The sequence below is a fragment of the Pinus tabuliformis genome, chromosome 4_2 (genome assembly GCF_031772625.1).
Source record: "Pinus tabuliformis cultivar Carrire ecotype Pingquan chromosome 4_2, CPIR1, whole genome shotgun sequence".
In the NCBI taxonomy this organism is placed as follows: domain Eukaryota; kingdom Viridiplantae; phylum Streptophyta; class Pinopsida; order Pinales; family Pinaceae; genus Pinus; species Pinus tabuliformis.
The window spans coordinates 868,869,630-868,889,410 of record NC_142304.1 but is presented as its reverse complement, the minus strand read 5'-3'; the positions used below and the strand labels follow the sequence as shown (position 1 = coordinate 868,889,410).

General features: G+C 38.5%; 1 protein-coding gene across 4 annotated transcripts in view; it reads right to left on the bottom strand.

Moving 5' to 3' along the window:
• The window catches only part of LOC149172415 (transcriptional corepressor LEUNIG-like), a 192,606-nt gene that overhangs the window by 71,069 nt on the left and 101,756 nt on the right, over window positions 1–19,781 (bottom strand). For all 4 annotated transcript variants that reach the window (XM_089424314.1, XM_089424315.1, XM_089424317.1 and 1 more), the window contains exons 16-17: window positions 8,812–8,967; window positions 8,599–8,715 (exon numbers count right to left, since the gene is read on the bottom strand). In XM_089424314.1, the coding sequence (XP_089280440.1) occupies window positions 8,599–8,715; window positions 8,812–8,967 (273 nt within the window). The remainder of the gene's footprint in view (window positions 1–8,598; window positions 8,716–8,811; window positions 8,968–19,781) is intronic.

Here is a 19,781-nt window from a genome sequence, read left to right as displayed (position 1 = left end):
AGCAAATCTTGCAATGGAAAATGTGATAATTGGGTGTTTTGCCTCATGATGGTTCACAAGGGTAAGTGATTGTATATTAATATAATGATATGCAAGTTACATTGGTTATATGATTACACTTAGCGCATGCATTAAGTGCTCATAGTTTGCATGGTAGCGTAGGACGCATTGCATGTTTCTTTTTGCAAAGCCACTATCATCATATTATGTTCTCATGCAAGATTAGATTGCACTTAGAATAGATTTACTTTTCTATATGGATTTATTATTTGATGAAAAGTATGCCCCATGCACATGCTCCCAATAGTTGCACTGTGATGTGTAGGATACAGGTTTGTGTCCTGAGAGATTGTTGGAGTTCTCATGAACTCCACGTTCGAGTACATGGATCATGTGATCTACGATGAGCTCATGTCCTAGTTGGAGTTAGATGTTACCCACCAAAACTAGGTACCCCTACCAAAACTTTTCTCCTAATCATCTTCTTCCAACCGATAGCCAATAGCCTTTGACAACCACTTTGTATTCGATGTGATGTGACACTTTATCATGCGTTGGGCAACTTAACTAGGACCCAAGTCCATTAGAGGAGCATTATGACACCCTACAAGTGAGGCAATAAGAGCCATGGAACTCCTACCACTTATAGAGCATCATTTCGTTCCATGGGCACCTACAACACCCCACCAATTTGCACTTTGCCCCACATTAATCATGAGATGATGCACTTGGACCAGTGTGCCCTAACTGGCTTAACAATGATCACATGGTTTGGCAAATGATCTAAGGCCTAGATGAAGTTTGTCTCACCCCTTAAGACATGGGAGGGCTAACACCATCCTTGGAGCCTTCAATGCTGGAGTAGAATCATACTATTCTATCACCAGGAGACCCATTTTGTGCCCTAAACACAAAATTGGGTTCCACAAGATGATTTGCATGGAGATTTAAGGGCCAACCCCTAGATCATGATTTTTGGAGCCCTCTATACTCACTTTGGCACTAGAGGAGCGCAACGCAAACCCTAGAAGGGCCTATGCATGCAAGACATCAAAATTTCGATCTCTTTGTGGCCTAATTGTTATGTTTTTACATTGGTTATGATGTTGGCTTGTAACCTAACTTGGTATTTGCTCATAATCTTATGACTTGAGGGGCTTTTAAGCTAAAATTAGAGATCATTAAACATGTATAAATTAGAGAGAGATCATTTCATCTCTCATCATCATCACACTTGGAAAATTCAAACCTCTTGGAGGAACTCACACTTGCTTCTTTGTGGTTATTGGAGATTCTTGGAATGCAATTTAATGTGTGGAAGCTAAATTTCGATTTTCTTTCGAGTTATTTCTTTGGTGAATGGATGGATATACTATTGAAGATTGGCAACTAAGGGAGCAATTCCCTCCTTTGAAAAGCTCAACAAACCCTAAAGAGACCCTTCTTCCACTTGGGAACATTCAAATTTGCACTTGGAAAAATATAATTATTTTTGTTAGTTGGGGTCAACATGAAAAGTACAAGTCTACCTAATGAGAGAAATTAACCCTCCAATATCACATATAAATTTACCTTTGTTGACTTCACTTGGAGGGATCACACCACACATCATTTCTTCATCATTTGGTTCGTACATCTCTAAAATATTGCAGGTTGACTTCTCTTGTGCGAAAAGAAGAGGAGGAATTATGTTTGATTGTGTTGACTTTCTATTTTTTGTCCCCATTGACCAGATTTGACTTGGGGTGACTTTGAGTTGGTTTGATTGAAACTTGATCTGTTTTGGAATGTCTCTTTGACTGAGACGTTGACCAAATTCTTCTAGGCACTTTGACCATCTTTGACTACATATCTAAAGCTAGGGTTAGCCACAAGTTGACTATTGATTTTGATTAAATTATAAGAGGAATCCTGGATCTGTTTTGATTGGGTTTGACTGAGGAGAAGAGTTCATATTCTTTGACTGGTTGATTGAAGTTTTTTAGCACATTTGACTGTTGACATTGACTGGTTAGGGTTGTCATTGACTGTTGTTGACTGCACTTCGACAAGGCCTAAAATTGCAAGGCTGGTACTTTGACCAAATTTGACTTTTATGCTCATCATTGATTGGTTATTGGATTGTTGGCATGGATAGTCAAGGATTTGACCTTTGACTTGTTGATGGATGTACTTGGACTATGTATCTCTGCTAAACATTTGATAAGCATCTAACAAAAGAAGAATCTGGGTGGGTTTCCCCCCTTGTGGGGTTTCCCCCTGGTCTTTGACCAAAAGCTTCATCTCATTCATTTTGGTTGTCTTCTATTGTGCATATTGTTTATTGTTCTATCTACAATTGCTTATTGTTATTTGGTGATTGAAAATAAATTGAAAATTGATTGCTACTGAAAGAAGAAATTGTCTAAGTGATTGCTACTGAAAGAAGAAATTGTCTAAGTGATTGTTACAACACAGATCATAGTGAAAAATTAACATGGTATCAAAGTTGAGGTGAAGACAAGCCCAAGGAGAAAAGAGAAATCACCCATTTGAAGAGATCTTATCTGTTGAAGTTCATTTGACTTGGTCAAGATGTCTACCTCATACTTCAAGATTGAGGAGAAGTTGAATGACTCATCCAACTTTGTTGCTTGGAGAGCTAGGGTGGATTTGAATTTGGAAGAGAATGATGTTATGGAATATGTTGAAGGCAAGGTACCTAAGCCTATGGAAAATGCAATTATTGTTGCCAAGTCCAAGTACAAGAAAGGTGAAATCAAAGCAACGTTGCAAACAACGGCATGGGGATAAAATCAGCAAGGGTCTGGAAAACCAAAGAATCGTAAAAATCATGAAAATATCAATAAAAATCAACAAAATTAAGATACCACCAAATAATTGGTAAAAATCGACAAACATCAATTAGGCCAAAAAATTGTGAAATTGCGATAAAATCGAGATATTTGCAAAACTAAATCAAAGCTAAGAAAACCATTATTGATTCTGAGAGATCATTTGATCAATAATGTATCCAAGCTGAAGAAGTCCAAGGAAATGTATGATAAGTTGATTGGGATGTATGAAGTCAACAATTTGAGCCATATTCTTGCTTTGAAGAATCAACTTAAGTACATCAAGATGAACAAGAGTAAGACCATCCAAGCATTCTTCAAGAGGATATCTAAAATCAAGGATCAACTTTTGTCTATTGGTGAAATTATATCTAATAGAGAATTGGTGCTAACCACAGTTGGAGGCCTCCCTATGAATTGGGAGACATTTATCACAACCATTAGCAACAATGACAAGTTTCCCACATTTGATGAACTATTAGGCACGGGCATTCAAGAGGAGTCCAAGATGATTCCTAGAGGGAGAAATCAAAAGCATGACGAAGGAGAACCTACTGCGTTTTCTACTCAAACCAAGAAGAAGAAAGAGAAAGGAAGGCCCTCAAATTGGAAGTCAAGAAAGCAAGATCAAGGATTCAAGAACAACAATCAACGATTCAAGAACAACAATAGAGGATTCAAGGAGGACATGTCCAACATCCAATGCTACAATTGTCACAAGCATGGTCACTATGCCCGAGATTGTTAGGAAGAATGAAGGGCTCCGAGGAACAATCGAAGAGTGAAGAGAGGAGGACCCTCTGCCTGAGAAAAGACTCATAATCCCCCCAAGAGATGAAGGAATTGAAGGTATGATAAATATGGAGTTGAAACTCAATCTGAGTACTTTCTTGTTTCTGCTCTTTCTAGTTCCACTCCTCTAGATTCTTTTGATAATTGGTTGGTAAATAGTGGAGCTTCTAGACACTTCACTGGTTACCGTGAATTTCTCTCAAACTTGATTGAGAGGGAATTCAATTTAAATATCGTTCTAGAGATAATGCTACATATCCTATGGGACTGGGTATGTTTCGTTTTATATGGATTTTGATCAAACTATACATCTACAAGATGTTTTGTATGTGTCGAGATTGAAAAAGAATCTTGTACCTATATCTGCCTTGGAGGGCAAAGGAATGAAAGTTGCTTTCATATACGGAAAGGTTTGTGCCTGGACAAGAGGGTCTAGCTAGAGGAATGCCTTCACGATGGGGTCTAGAATTGAAGGCCTTTACAAAGCCAATGGAATACCAATCCAAGCATTGATCCATGACAGTAATCATCAATGTGAACTGTGGCATCGAAGATTCACCCACCTTCACTATAGAGTTTTGCCTAATGTGAAAAAGATGGTTTCTGGAATGCCTGAGATTCGAGTAGATCATGATGGAGTTTGTCAAGGATGTGCAAGTGGAAAACATGTGAAGGGACCATTCCCTTCAAGTAGAAGCAGGACTAATGGAATACTTCAACTTATACATTCTGATCTATGTGGACCTATGCCTGTGACCTCGCTTGGTGGCTACTTGTACTATATAATCTTTGTGGATGACTTCCCCCACAAGACTTGTATTTTGTTTTTAAAGAATAGCATTTGACATGTTCAAGGACTTCAAGGCACTGATGGAAAATAAAACTAGAAAGAGGATCAAAATTTTGAGCACTGAAAAATGGAGGATAATTCGCTTCAAATGAATTCATTGACTTTTGCAAGGAAGTTGGAATCAAGAAGGAGACTGTCATATCTTATAATCCCAAACAAAATGGTGTAGCTAAAAGGAAGACTAGGGCCACCATGGAAGTAGGCAGCGCTATGTTGCATGATCAAAAGTTGCCAAAGTTTCTATGGGGAGAAGCTGCTAACACTACTATCTATGTTCAAAATAGAACTCCTCATAGAGTCTTAGACGACACGACTCTCGAAGAAGCTCTCACAAGTGTAAATCTTGAGGTTGGACACTTCAGGATCTTTGGCTGCCCCACCTACTTTCATGTGCTGAAGGAGAAAAGAAAGGTACTTTTGGTGGTTATTATGAAATTTCTAAAGCTTGTAGAATATATGTATTTGGTGAAAGGAATATAGAGTTTAGCTGGGATGTGACATTTGATGAAGATGCTGCTCTTGGGAAAGCAAGGGACACTCCTCCCCCTAACAATGTTGAGAGAAAAGGTGATGCCATGGATGTACAAGAAGAGGCATTTTGTTGATGAACCCAAAACACCCATGGATCCCTTGGACCCCCCTCCGTGTGATCCACCCTCTACTAGAAAGAGACCATTATGGCTTTGTGACACCTTAGAAGATGTTGAGAGACATGTTGTTGCAAGATGAACCTTCAATGAAAGCAAGAATGCATGTTGATATCAAAGATATGTTGTAGCCATGAGCAACATTATACGAGTTGAACCATGCACTTTTGAAGAAGTTGTATAAGAACAAGTGTGGAAGGATGTTATGGCTAAAGAATGAGTCCATCATGAAGAATGATGTGTGGGAAGTGGTTCCGAGACCCGAAGGGGTGTCTGTTGTGACTTTTAAATGGGTATATAAAATTAAGTAATGTGCGGAATCCAGATGGAAGTATCAAGAAGTACAACGAGAGATTTGTGGCTAGAGGATTCTCCCAGAAAGAGGGAGAGGACTATGATGAAAGTTTTACACCCATTGCCCGATATATACTACCATTTGATCTATCGTTGCTCTTGTTGCTAGCCAAGGATGGACAATTCATCAGATGGATGTGAAGACCGCATTTCTACATGGCATTCTCAAGGAAGAAGTATACTTGGAGCAACCACAAGGCTTTGAGGAGCATGACAGGAAGACTCATGTGTGCCGGCTAAAGAAGGCCCTTTATGGATTGAAGCAAGCCCCTAAGGCGTAGTATTCCCGCATTGATAGCCATCTAATGAAGCTTGGATTTACTAGAAGCAATGATGAGCCCAATCTCTACTTCAAAGTCATCCAAGGTATGCCTTTGATTTTGGTATTATATGTTGATGATTTATTCTTGATAGGTGGAGAACCTCTTATCCTCCAATGTAAGAGGGAGTTGGCCTCTGAGTTTGAGATGAAAGACCTTGGTTTGATGCACTACTTCCTGGGCTTAGAGGTGTGGCAGAGACCTGGTGAGATTTTCCTTTCTCAAGGATGTCAAGTTGTTAGAAATATTTAGAATGATGGAATGTAAGTCCATGGCCACACTGATGGAAATGGATTTTAAGAAGTTGTGGTGAAGTTGTGGGCCCTGATATGGCAAATCCTTTTGAGTACAAACAACTAATTGGGGCACTGATGTTCTTAGTGAACACCAAACCAAACATATGTTTTTCTATCAACACTTTGAGCCAATTTATGGTGGAGCCATTACATGCACACTGGGCCGTTGCTAAGCATGTGTTGAGATACCTACATGGGACTATCAATCATGGATTGAGATACACTATCAGAGACTTGAGACTCATTAATATACTGATGTTGATCGGGCTGGCAGTGTTGTTGACAGAATGAGCACCTCTGGATGTTGTTTTAGCTTGGGGTTTGCCATGATATCTTGGATGAGCAGGTAGCAGAAGTTTGTTTCCCTTAGTACGGTTGAAGTTGAGGACATTGTTGCTAGCATGGCTAGTTGTGAAGCAGTATGGTTGAGGAAGCTCTTTGAAGAGTTGTTTCAGTAGGTGTTAGATACGACTGTGATTTACTGCGACAATAAGAGTGGGATCCAACTTTCAAAGAATCTCATGTTCCACGACAAGTCAAAGCACATTGATATTAGATATCACTATATCGAGGATATGGTGTAGAGAAGAGTTGTAAGGCTCCAACACATCTCGACTGATGAGTAGATAGTCGACATTCTTATGAAGCCTTTGCCAAAAGGGAGGTTCTTGGTCTTCAGAGAGAAACTTGGACTAGTGGATGTGACCCTTTCAGGAAGAGGTCATGGTTGATCAGGAACACTGAGCTCTGGGATCTCCTGGGGGCATGGGGTACTCCTTGGGGCTATAGGGTTGGAAGATCCTTATAATTTTGATAGGTTGATCTCCCCCACTCCAGTCTACGACTTGACGAAGTAAATACCCCAACATGCATCCTACCCACAAGTTGGGCTTGTTGGGATTACCACTCATCTGGCCAATGAGTGAGGAGACTTAGGTTGGAAGATCTTTACCTATGGTGGACACGTCTGGTAAATTGATCTCCCTAAGTCTGGGATGCATGGTGTTCAACCACTTGATCACTAAGGATCAAGTTGGGTGACAGCGTCGGAAGATCTCTGTCACTTATGGCAAATTGATCTCCCCTATTATCTGGATGGATTTTTTATCAGCTAGCTGCACATGGTGTTGGAAGATCTTTGTCACTTGTGACAAATCGATCTCCCCTGTTGTCTTTGATATAGGGTTGGAATATCTTTACCCTAGTGGTAAATTGATCTCCCCTATGATGATTCTTCTTCTTTAGATCGAAACATTATTGTTTAGCAGAGATGAGCAGAGATGAGATGAGAAGTGATATGTTGTAGCGATCATGATTGATATGGGCTTGTTGGGATTACCACTCATCTGGCCAATAAGTGAGAAGACTTAGGTTGGAAGATCTTTACCTATGGTGGACACGTCTGGTAAATAAATAATCTAACCCTAAAATGCTAGGTTAGACTGCCCGACCTCCATGTATACATGTAGGTGCTGGCCTTGAACCTCTCCTTGGGATCAGTGCCCCATCACTCTAATTTTGGAACAGTCAAATAGAACTAAAACTACAAACTAGAACTTGCTCAATTCAGAACAACAAATAAGCTGGACCTAGCTCAAGGTGGTGCATGCACAACTTTAGCATAGGCATGCACCCTCTACCAAACAGTAGTAACTGTGTCTATTGCACCCTCATTAAACCTGTTCATTATTGCTGGGAGGAGATGCTGGATGCATTCTATTTGCACCTGTACCTGCAACTGAACTTCCAGTGTCATTAAGGCTGCTGTACAGACTGCTGTAACCAGCTACTGTGCCATCTCTGCATATACACAGTCCACTCTGCTCACTGCTGCCATTAATGGCAATCTGCTAGACACGTTCTAAGGTACTAAAATTCCAACAAGTGTCATACCCTACTTAGCAATACAATATAACAAAAACTTCAAACTGCTTATAAAGAATGTAGCGTCCTTATCTTCACATCAGTTAATTCTCCTTCTGCATGACAACTTCACAGCAAGTGCCAATAACATATCACAATAGTGAAGTTGGTTCAGGATAATAACTACAAAAGGCTGGATAACCTGATGGGATTCGGGTTTCGCCAGGTCGTTCAACACAATACACATGATGATGAATATGTAAAGGATCTGACTGTCTGAATAACAATTGAGGCGATATCATTTTTTACCAAAACCGAATGGGGGACATTAATAAATTTATCCTATCTTGTTACTACAATGTAACATTTGGACATATTCTTATCTACATGCATCCTTCATTTCTATCTCTATTGGTTTCTGTATCTAACATGTCCTTAAAACCAAGCCCTAGTGTCTCTGGAAACGTATTTTAGTATTAGTGCTATTGCAAACTTTTATACCGACTTATGGTCTTCATATGGTACAAATAAATGATGAGATGTCAATGGGGTTTGTCAAGATTTACATGAGATAATAAAGTGCAGACAAAATATTGCAGAAATCCAATAATGAATATCTCATATAATTTATAAGAGAAAGACCTGTAAAGAAAATATGCAATTATCAGCCTCAACATCAATTATGGCAACTGTATGCTCTGTTGTTGCAGCAATAAACTGCCCACGATCAGGTTGGAACCTCAGCTGTCCCCTGCCACCCTGCTCCAGAATCACAATCCAATGAAAAAACATGAGATGTTGAATTCAAATAAAACTATAAAAATCTTCAAATATAAAATTCATCATGACACTAACCTTGGAAACCTTTTTGCAGGAACCTTGGTTAACACTCCAATAACGGATTTCACTATTGTCATCACAGGAACAAAGCAGTTCACCATTGCTTGGATGGAAATCCAATGAATTGACTGAGGCTGAATGCCCAATAAATGTCCGCAAGGAGTAGCTAGGCTGCATGAAAATTTACAATACAGATGAAGTTCACGCACTTCAGAAGTCTAGATTATGTTAATGTTGAATAAAGCGACTCTAGAGGACCAAGTAATGCATTATTTATAAAGAATGAGCATCAATAAATCTCCCATGCCTCTGATCCCCTCTAAAATAAGCACAAAACTTGTCAGCCCAAACATTCTTAGATAGCACAACGGAACCCTTCTAAACGATACTCCATCACTGAGAAACATTAACACATAAATCCATGCACAAAGATCATTGTCTTCTTATACTTAAGCTCTATGATAATTCAGAACCATACCACCAAATAAAGCAAATCATGAATCAAATTCAAGCTACAGAATGGAAACATAATCCAATAAATAGGTCTTGGGATCATTCTTGTCTGCACAGCACTCATTTTGGATACAGTGAATGAGCACAATGTACCATAGCAAGAGCTAAGATTAATGTAAATCAGAAGAAGACAAGAGTACAAATTGATGTAAACTTGGGAAAACAGAGAGTAATATGATTAACTCTGCACAGTGTTTTTGTCTTATACAAAGATAATTCAATAGGTATTGCTCTATCAAGTTCTATATCCTCTCAGAAACTACATTTTTCTACTTTTTCTGGTTTAAGGGATACAGCCTCTTGGCATGCCTGTAAGCTTTAACTTGTAATGCAATGTGGAGCACAACTGTGCCCTACACAACTTGTGAAAGCTTGAACAAAAATAGACATGCTGTATTAGAGATGAACATCTGTACATGAAATTTTAAATCATGATTCTAGCACTTATCAGCACTGCTAGGGGGGTTTCCAACGAGGGACAGTTTGAACATTGACACGATGAATATAACCAGAAGAACCTACTCAATTAAGAGTAGTGCCTTTATAAGTGATTAATCCTGAACAAATCCATGCTTGGACAGAAAATGTAGAAGTGAATTGTTCTGTCTCCATATAAAAGGATAACTGAAGGGCATTTACCAAGGTCCCGCTGTACATAAGTTCCCGATTAAACTTGTCAATTGACATTGAAGATTAACCCACCTCCAGGTAGTCCACTAAAGTTACTGCTTTTGAGAAGTGGTTGTCATTAATGTCAATGTAAGTTGATTATACATCAGCAGTCGAGTTTGGATCATTGTGTTGAGTCCATGAAGTTGGTTTGTCTAAAAGAAGCTTCACTGAATATCCTTGTAAGTGGGTCATTATCACTGGTACGGGAGCCCACGGTTTATATCTTCATTCTTATATTTTCAGGGTGTTTGGGTGGTGCAAGGCAAGAGAGTGAAGTCTCCTTCAGGTTGTAGCCTGAAAACACTTCAGGGTGGCAGGGTGGTGCTAGCGCAAGTTGAAGCTTGCAGGGTCTTGGAGCATCCTATTAATTGTAGTTGATAAAATCAGGGTGTTGGAGCATCCTTCCAGTTAGAGCTGGTAAATCAGGGTGTAGTTGCATCCTTTCAGGAGTTGGGGCGTCCTCCTCAGTTGTCGTTGAAAATTATGTACTCATAAATTATATTAGAAAAGTGTTTGGTGGTTTTTCTCCCGTAAGAGTTTCCACCTAAAATTTGTTGTGTACTTCTCTTTGACTGTGTCGATGCTTATTGTTCTATTGTTCATGCTCTACATTTTTATAATTAACTAATTGTAAGTGAAATACCAATTCACCCCCCTCTCAGTATTTCCAACAACTGCAATTACTTGTACCCTCAGTCTGTACATGAATGATAAAAATATTCTGGTGTAAAATAGCATATAGAAAATAGTAGATATTATTAATATTCATTTTACTTTGAAAACCTGCTGAAGCAAATGACAATAAGTGATTTTCAGCAGTTTTACCCATTTATAAAGCATTGAGAATGCAGGCAGATGGATTATTCGGCTTCTCCTATTATCTACTGAGAGCCATCACCTTTTGCTCAGACCCTGGAGTCAAGGGTTCACTCATTTTTAAGTTACAAATTGGTGAGATGTGCAAAAACAGTTTGTCTGGGAGAGTGGAAGCTCCGTATGAAGCAACATTAGAGACATGGGTTGAGTATTCAACACTTAGCCAATCAATGCAAGTTTTAGTATTTACCTGCTAAAAAATTCTTGGCTTAGGAAAACACTTTGGCCTACCTCCATCTCCCTAAGTCACAACATCTTCTCATGTTTCCAGAATAATATCTTGATACCATGGGCTTCTTATACTAGTGCTTGCTTGACGAACACACTGAGAATCACTATGTTGTATCTGACAAATAAATAGCATCATCCACTTTTCTGATGACTGGAAGCAGATTCATCCATAAAAGGAGACTCAGGAAAAACATATTTACTGGTAACAAGCTTCTTTATTACTAGGCTTTTGATTCTTCACCAAAACACAAATGACTTAGCTGAATTTTTCAGTGTTGATAATATCGCCGAAATATCGGCGATATTCGCAAATATCGCGATATTTTCGGCGGGCCGAAATATCGCCCCCCGAAAAATCGCGATATTTTCAAGTTTTGAATTTCGCGCGAGAAATACGAAATTTCGGCGATATTTTGGTAAAAATCGCGAGACGAGAGTAAATATCGCCGGTTAGGTTGTATCGACGAATTTGGTGGGTCGAAATCTCCAGCCAAAAAGGGTTGAGTTCTGTTTATTTACACTGCTGGTCGAGCTCTCTACTTATTGGGTCGAAGTTTCTAGTGAGTGGGGCCAGGTTTCTCTTAACTAATTTGTTGGTTGAACTGATCCTTTGTGGTTCGAGTTGATCCTGTCAATGGGTCGAGTACCTCCCTTTGCTGAACGAGTTGTGGTCACCTCATGGCTGAACTAATATGTTGAAGAAGAATGGAGTTTTTTACTTACTGTTGATTATTATCAGTCAGAAACGGTGGGTCGAGTTACCTTTATTGTGGGCTAAGTATACTATAATTGTTGGACTGTATTTGGGCCTATAAGGTCGAGTTTTATATGTTGGAAGACACTGAATTTGTATGCTGGTGAAGGCAATGTATCTCCATATCTTGTTTGCTGGTTACACACAGAAAATGAGGTCGAATGTCCTATTGTAGTTGGTACGAACCTCTGGAACACCTATTGCTGAAGAAAACCGTTAGTTGGAACTTCTTGGACAACGTATATACCAGCTTAGCTTGCTGGAGTAATTATCAGGTCCCAATATGAGTTCTGTCTTGTAGCATTTATTTTCATGACTGTGTGTCGATAAAGTTGTTGCTGTTATAATTTATGGTTTGTTCCCATTAATGAAAGGTGTTCACTCTCTTGTTACATGGTGTGTATCAGTGGTGTAATCCTTTGTTGGGTGTTTTAATAACAATATATTGCTATTTGAAATCATTTATCAAGTTTTGGTTTAGACTACTTGGGTTAAGTTGAAGAAAAGTGCACCTACAGCCAATAGTAAACAAACTGTTTGAAGAAATGCCTCGCTGAAAACTCAATCAAAACCCAAAAATTACAGTGATAACTTGGGGTCATTTTTAAGAGGGGATTTTACAGTAGTATCAGAGCATGTTCTTGGACAACTGTGGAGTCTAGGGGCAGCTTGCTAGTGATGACATGACAAAGGAAGATTTCTTCATATTTATGTGCCAATGTGTTTAGTTCATGTTGTTATTGCTTTATATGTTTAGAAATCTGAAAAAAATGAATATATTATGCATTTTTTATGCTTGCCGATATTTGCCGATATTTTCGCCGATATTTCCGATAAGATATTTTCCGGACCCTCGCCGATATTTTCCCGATACCGATATTATCAACACTGGAATTTTTCATCCAGAACACAACGTTATACCATTTAACAGGTAAACCCCATGGTTAGGTGATCCTGGGTAAACCCACCTCTGGAGATGATACTGAGAACGTCAGCTCTGGCCCTGCCCCTCCTCATGGGACCCAAGGGGACATAGAGCCACAGAACTGAGAACAAACTGAGTAAACCCAACCAAGCACAGAGTATAGATTTATCAAAGATTAAAGGGCTCATGGAGCAACTGAAATTCACATACCATAATAACCTGAGATGGTTGGGTTGGTATTCCTCTTCTGCTATCGGTGCAGGATCATGCTATCTTTGTCGAGAGTGGCCCTCAAATAGTGCTTTTGGCCTCCTAAAAGACCCCTTGAATTTCCCTCAGGTTCGTCTACTGGCAAGTTGAGTTCCCAAAATGCCATATCTCTTGAAATCTTATGAATTAAATTCCCTGCCAGACCTTGCATGCTCTAGCACGTGTGGGTGTGGTCACTCCACCACCCAAGGTGTACAGCTACAGCCATTAATAGCATAGCAATGGTGTTGATCCCCTCGCCCCTGCTCTCCTTTCATTCACTCTGAACGGGGAGTATATTATATAATTTGATTTATATTATTCAGAACAATTATACACTAATTGAAACCATTTGCAATCTCTAGTTGATATCCATATCAACGATTGATTGTCAAACTCACACATTCTTCACTACAGTGCTCTCCATTCATCTAGATTTCACATTACGTTTGGCTAAAAAGTGGGTTTTGTGTCATCCCAACCGTTGGGGGCCAGGGCTGATTCACTCAGTGAATGATAAAATGATCACGAGAAAAGGTGTTTAGTGAGGTTTGGATCATGAGCAAAGGCCCTAATAATAATAAGAACAGTTGACATTGAAACCAAATCTGAAATCAGCGAGTCGGGAGCGTCTTAAAATATTGTTGTTGAAAACATTTTGTTTATTAAGCGACGACCTGAACCTAAACCATACATGAATTTGAACCCTGTTGGACAGAACCTAAACCATACATGAATTTGAACCCTGTTGGACAGAACCTAAACCGAACCATATATGAATTTGAATCTTGATTTAAAGTTCGCCATACTCCAAACCTCAACATTCAAATTTAGTCAGCCTTGTGACTTAGTGTGTATGTGACCTTGGCCTTGGTGCAGTACTCCACATGATAGCTCTCAAAGGATAGCAATCACTTTTAACAACATTCACATTCCGTGAGGAAATTCACGGTTCCCAATGTAAAGTGGTCCAAGTGGTGAAAATTTCAACCTAGTCTCAAGTTGTAGAGTTTGATGAAAGGATTCCATGTCATCATGCGATATTTTCAGATCTGAGCATCTAGTGGCTAGTTAAAATTTGGTGAAACTCGGTCAACAGGCAAAGCGTAGGGCAGAATCCAGCGTGCAATAGGTCTAAAATGATTAGCATGAATAAACGAAGAATACCCAAGTGTCATATTTCAGAGAGCAGCTAAGGTGGTTTAAATCTAGCTCGGAGGGGTAATGACGTGGCATATGTGGTGACAATGTGGCAACACCCTAGGTGATGTGGAAAATCTAAGGGATACCCAATACATAGCAAGACCGGTAGAGCAAAACCTAAGTTCCAAAATTGGCAAGTACGCAAGGGAATTGGAAATCCAACAACAAGGTGGCCAAATCGAGTTAGTAATGGAAAAGTCAAGTCGAACTAGTTATTGGAGGTCAAACTAGTTGTTGGGGATAACGCAACTAGCCATTAAAGTCAAGATGGACTGAGAAGTTAATCGATGGGCCAAGGGGATAGCCATTACAAATAAATTATTCTTCAAGATGATCAAGTTGAATTCCAAGGAGAATTCATACCACCTTTTTTGCACCAATCAAAGTCTACATGGACCAAGGGAGTGGAACATTGAGGAAGATAAAGCTACTACTCTGACTATTTACCACTAGAGACCACTGGAAAAGGGAATTAATTGGCCAACTCAAGGAACTAAAAATTACCAAGTCTCCAACTTGTGGATTACTAGTAATATTTTATTGAAGGAAAGTCCCATTAGACATTAACTAGACATTGTAAATTTTCCTATAAAGGCTAAGCTCTCCTCATTATAAAAATTGTTGTTGTCAATTGAGATAAGTGCTATTATAATAAAGAGCTCACATTTTGCAACCCTTGCGTAAATTTTCTTTGTGCATTGTGTGGAATGATTATTACTTTTATTTATTTTCTTGACATATGTTTTTGGGCTAATTAAATCAAACTTTTCTTGATGATAAATAAAATTATGCTAAGACTAATGATTTTGCCATCAAAGGGTTACCTAGTCATGTGGAGGGAGCCAACCAGAGGAAAAACCACACTTGAGTTTTCATGGTTTTGCAGGCAGGTTGATCCAATCATTTGAACTACCCCTTGAGGAAAGTGTCAACTTCTTTCCATATTTTGTATTCTACCACACACAAAGATCAAAGGTTGGAGACGCCAATTTGAGGAGAGATTGCTCCTAAGTGGATTTGAAAGTCATTATGAGGCTTAAGTAATAGTGTGGGCGATTTTCGTCTTAGACCAAACTCACTCCCTTGAAATAAATTAGTTATATCAACTAAAGAGAATATTGACTTCACATTCCAGCAACGTTGAGGCATGCAACACAAGTATCACACAAAAACCACTCTTATTTCAAAAATAAAGGACTTTTTTTTATTTTCTGCAATTAGTTTAGGTTATTTTACTTGTTGGTGTTCATTATTTTATCTTATTAGCAAGCTTTATTCTTGGCGAAATTTGATTTAATTGTTGGCTCTAACATAGAAAAGGTACAAGGTTGACTTCAAGATATTTTTACACCAGTATCTAGCTCTTTGCCACTGCAGATCTGAAGTTTCCAAGGATGTACCAAGCAGGATCTGCAATCTACAGCAAGGTTTCAGCCCTTCAAGTGAGTGCATCCATTATAAAACTTTGTTATTTACTCTATAGTACTCAATTATTTTCTATATTTCGAGTAAATTTTTATCATTTCCAACCATACTTATGTGTTAAAATCAAATCTGGAGATTTCTGGGAGTATAAACTACTGTTGATAACATTTGTATGTATAAACTAGTGTTGATAGCATTGCCAATTTTTAGGCAGGATGTCGAAAAATCGTGACTTTTTACTTTACTGATTTCTTTTTCAAATTTTTCATGATTTCTTTCCAATTTTTGCAGATTATTTTTTTCGATTTTTCACGCCTTAGTGAATATATTTTATATTTTTTTAATACCTGTCACAGCTTGCCAATTTTTTTGTCGATGCTTTTGAGAAGCTGTTTTCTGGAACCTCATCAATTTTTTGCAGACTCCAATTTTTTCAACGCCAATATAAATCAACAGGGTTTTCACCCGAATTTCTGAAAATCAATCACCAACATGCTGAAAATTCACTTTTCAGTCATATTTTGGTTCAGGGAAAACTTCAAAAGCCTCTATATTCACCCTCATATGTTCTTCACCACTAGACTAATCATGTAGAAGTGGTAAGGCACCTGTAGGGTGGATGTCATAACCAAATCAAATTGTTGTCCCTATGTTTTTTAAGATTCTGCTATACAGGACAGTAAGCTTTTCTGAGTCATAAGTCCTATACAGGACAGTAAGCTTTTCTGAGTCATAAGTCCTTTACCAGCGACCCAAATCGAAGGACAATCACATTTCTAGTTAGGATTTCAGTGTAGACCAAAATCCATAGGTTGCATGACATACTTTGATTTCTGGCTACTAATATTTGTTATTTAGTTTTCATCCACTACAGTAACACATTTTACAACTAGACAGCACATATAAGCAAACACCTTCATCATATGTTTTCACCGCCAATATAAATCAACAGGGTTTTCACCAGAATTTCTGAAAGATAATGACCAACATGCTGAAAATTCACTTTTCAGTCATATTTTGGTTGAGGGAAAACTTCAAAAGCCTCTATATTCACCCTCATATGTTCTTCACCCCTAGACTAATCATGTAGAAGTGGTAAGGCACCTGTAGGATGGATGTCATAACCAAATCAAATTGTTGTCCCTGTGTTTTTGAAGATTCTGCTATACAGGACAGTAAGCTTTTTTGAGTCATAAGTCCTTTACCAGCGACCCAAATCGAAGGACAGTCACATTTCTAGTAAGGATTTTCAGTGTAGACCAAAATCCATAGGTTGCATGACATACTTTGATTTTTGGCTACTAATATTTGTTGTTTAGTTTTCATCCACTACAGTAACACATTTTACAACTAAACAGCACATATAAGCAAACACCTCCATCGTAGGGACTCCATATAAGGCACAAGAGACACCAGCTTTCTTCTAGATACTGTCTTAGCCAAGACCACCTTTTAATTCCATACCTAAAACTACTATTTGGCCAAGAACTCATCCCCCTCAAACGTAGGAAAACAATTGATGGACCAAGATCTAGAGGCATTTGGAAAGAGTGGAACTCTACCCCCCTTACAAACCAGCAGCAGGTTATTTCAAGTGACCAGGTTTTGTCCACATACAATGATGTATTTGCACGTTAGGGTCTTGAAATTGTATCAACAAAGGCTAGGTTGATACAAAGGCTAGGTTGGCAGACTTGAGTATTGTAGGCTATTCTTTTTGCTTCCGACAAGAAAGAAACACAAATTTCTATGAATGTAACAAATTGTACCAAATTCTATGTTTGACAAGGGTGGATGTCAAATTTCAACACTAGTTTTATCATTTACGTACAACTCCGAGTCCTTGTACCTAAGCCAAAGTCCTTGGTCTTGCTACACTACAAAAACTGTTAGTGCATTGTTGTTCTACATATGCAACTCTACATTGATGATTTTCCATGCAAGAAACCATAAGAAGATTTTTCTAAGGTTGAACAACATACAACTCAAGAAAATCCTTTAATGGCATTTGAAAAGAAATGGATCCCAATCCTCTCATAGAATAAATGGCATCATCACTCAACCCCACACTTCTACCTCCTTGTTGTTGTAGCCTGTTAAACAGTGTCCTGTGATAAGTCACATGTCTCAATGCCCCACTGTCCACATACCATCAAACAATTGACATGGTGGTGTTAGAAGACACAAAAGACAACAGAGGAGGTAATCTCAAACTAGGATGATCGCTCATTCACTCTTGTGCCTATGGTAGCTGCAACCATTTCTACCTGGCCTTTCTCTTTTTCTCTTAATAGTCGTTAAGATTATGTCCCAGCTAGTGATACCTAAAACATTTCATCTCACTCAGATCCTTCTTTCTTAGAATTGAACATTCCGTCTTACCCTTCTTCTATCTGTTCTTGCTTCCCTTCTTTGTCCTCCCAGAAAGGGCTATTTCTTCTACTCCCCCTTGCTACAATAAACAAGACTAAAATCTGATCTATTCCTACATGAGGTAATCCCAAAAGTTCATAAAATTTGGCAACTATTCATGAGCACAAACAGCCTAAACAAAAGGCCTCCAAAATGAAACAAGTCCATTCAAAGCAGTAGACACTAACTCCTTATCTTCCACCACTGTCTCTATGGCAACACACTGCTCTTTCAACTCTATGATCCTAGCTATAGATAGCTCACCATTGTATCTGCCTTGCTCATGCAGATGGTTGAAAGCTTGTTCTCAAAAGCATCTACTAGAGACACAAGAACTTTGAAATGGCCCAAGCAAAGCTTCAAACGTCTTCTTAGCTATAACTTGTTTACAATGTCAGGAATGAAGTGATCCTTCACCAAATAAAAGAACCATTCACTTTGTTGTAGCCTCCATTTTGACACAGGTAGTCAAATTTGCTAGATTGATAGGTGTAACAATGATACAATCTCCTTCTCAACGTGCTGCCAAATATTAGTTTCCTCCAAAACCATAAACACAGCCCAAACTTCAAAGGTATGAAATTTATCACCATCCAACATGTCACACTCTAAGACCAAGAGAACACATACCACAAATCTAAAGCACACCTCAAAGCAAGATTAGCAAAAAGAATAAAAGTAGAACAATTCTTCTAGGATTCAAGAACCTCTCCCAAACACCCTAGGGTTTCACACACAATCAAATTGTACTAGGTCAAGTACCACCCCTAGATACAATATAGATAAAATATGCAACTCCCTCTTGTTAAGTCAAAATAGCTCTGATATCATGTAAAAATTTTGTGAAACAGAGATTTAATGCACATTAAAAAATTTCACCTCAAACATGAGGTTTTCCAGATCGATTCCCTGTGAATTTTCAGCCTTAATCTGATAAAAATATTCAGTAATAGCAGCAAATATTTCAGTTCAGTCAACCCAAATCACCTGAGACCTCAAGAATATACACCATATAAGTGTACTACAACACTGACAAGGTGCATGTTTTTTCAAATATTACAGATCTGAAACATCTATATCGCAACAGATTTTTACTGGAGAAAATATGCTTCATTATCTTATCTGTGTGCTGGAATCCACACAAACTACATGAACACAAGAAGATAACACAACTGAAAATTAAATGTGCAAAGTACATGATATTTGGACCGCTGAAAATTTTCATTTATACATATGAGGTGAAGTAAAACTGTAAATGTACAAACCGACAGCTTAGCACAAGCTGGTACTTGTCAAGCTCTCCAAACCCTAGCTAGCGAAAACATAGAAAACCCTAGAAACTAACTCCTACCTAGGAATCACTCCTCACCAAAGTCACATGGTTCAGGTCCGAGTTAAGTTCAGCAACAATGAAATTTGGTTCAAATTTATGTTGCACGAAACTTCCAGTAACCTGATGTTTCGGGACGTACCCGTACCCGAAACTCCGAAACTCGACCGAAACTTGACCATTATGTAATCATCTATGAGAGTTAATATAGACTTCGTTTTCCTTCTAAATTGTCATCTATGGGTCTTATTCCCTTTTTTCTTGCAAGATAATGTGTTATTCACTTATTTATAAATTTATTTTTATATATATATAAAAATATATGGCGTTTCAGCCAACATTTCGGCTGATGTTTCCATTTTTGGGAGGTGACGTTTCTAAAAGTACCCGTTTCA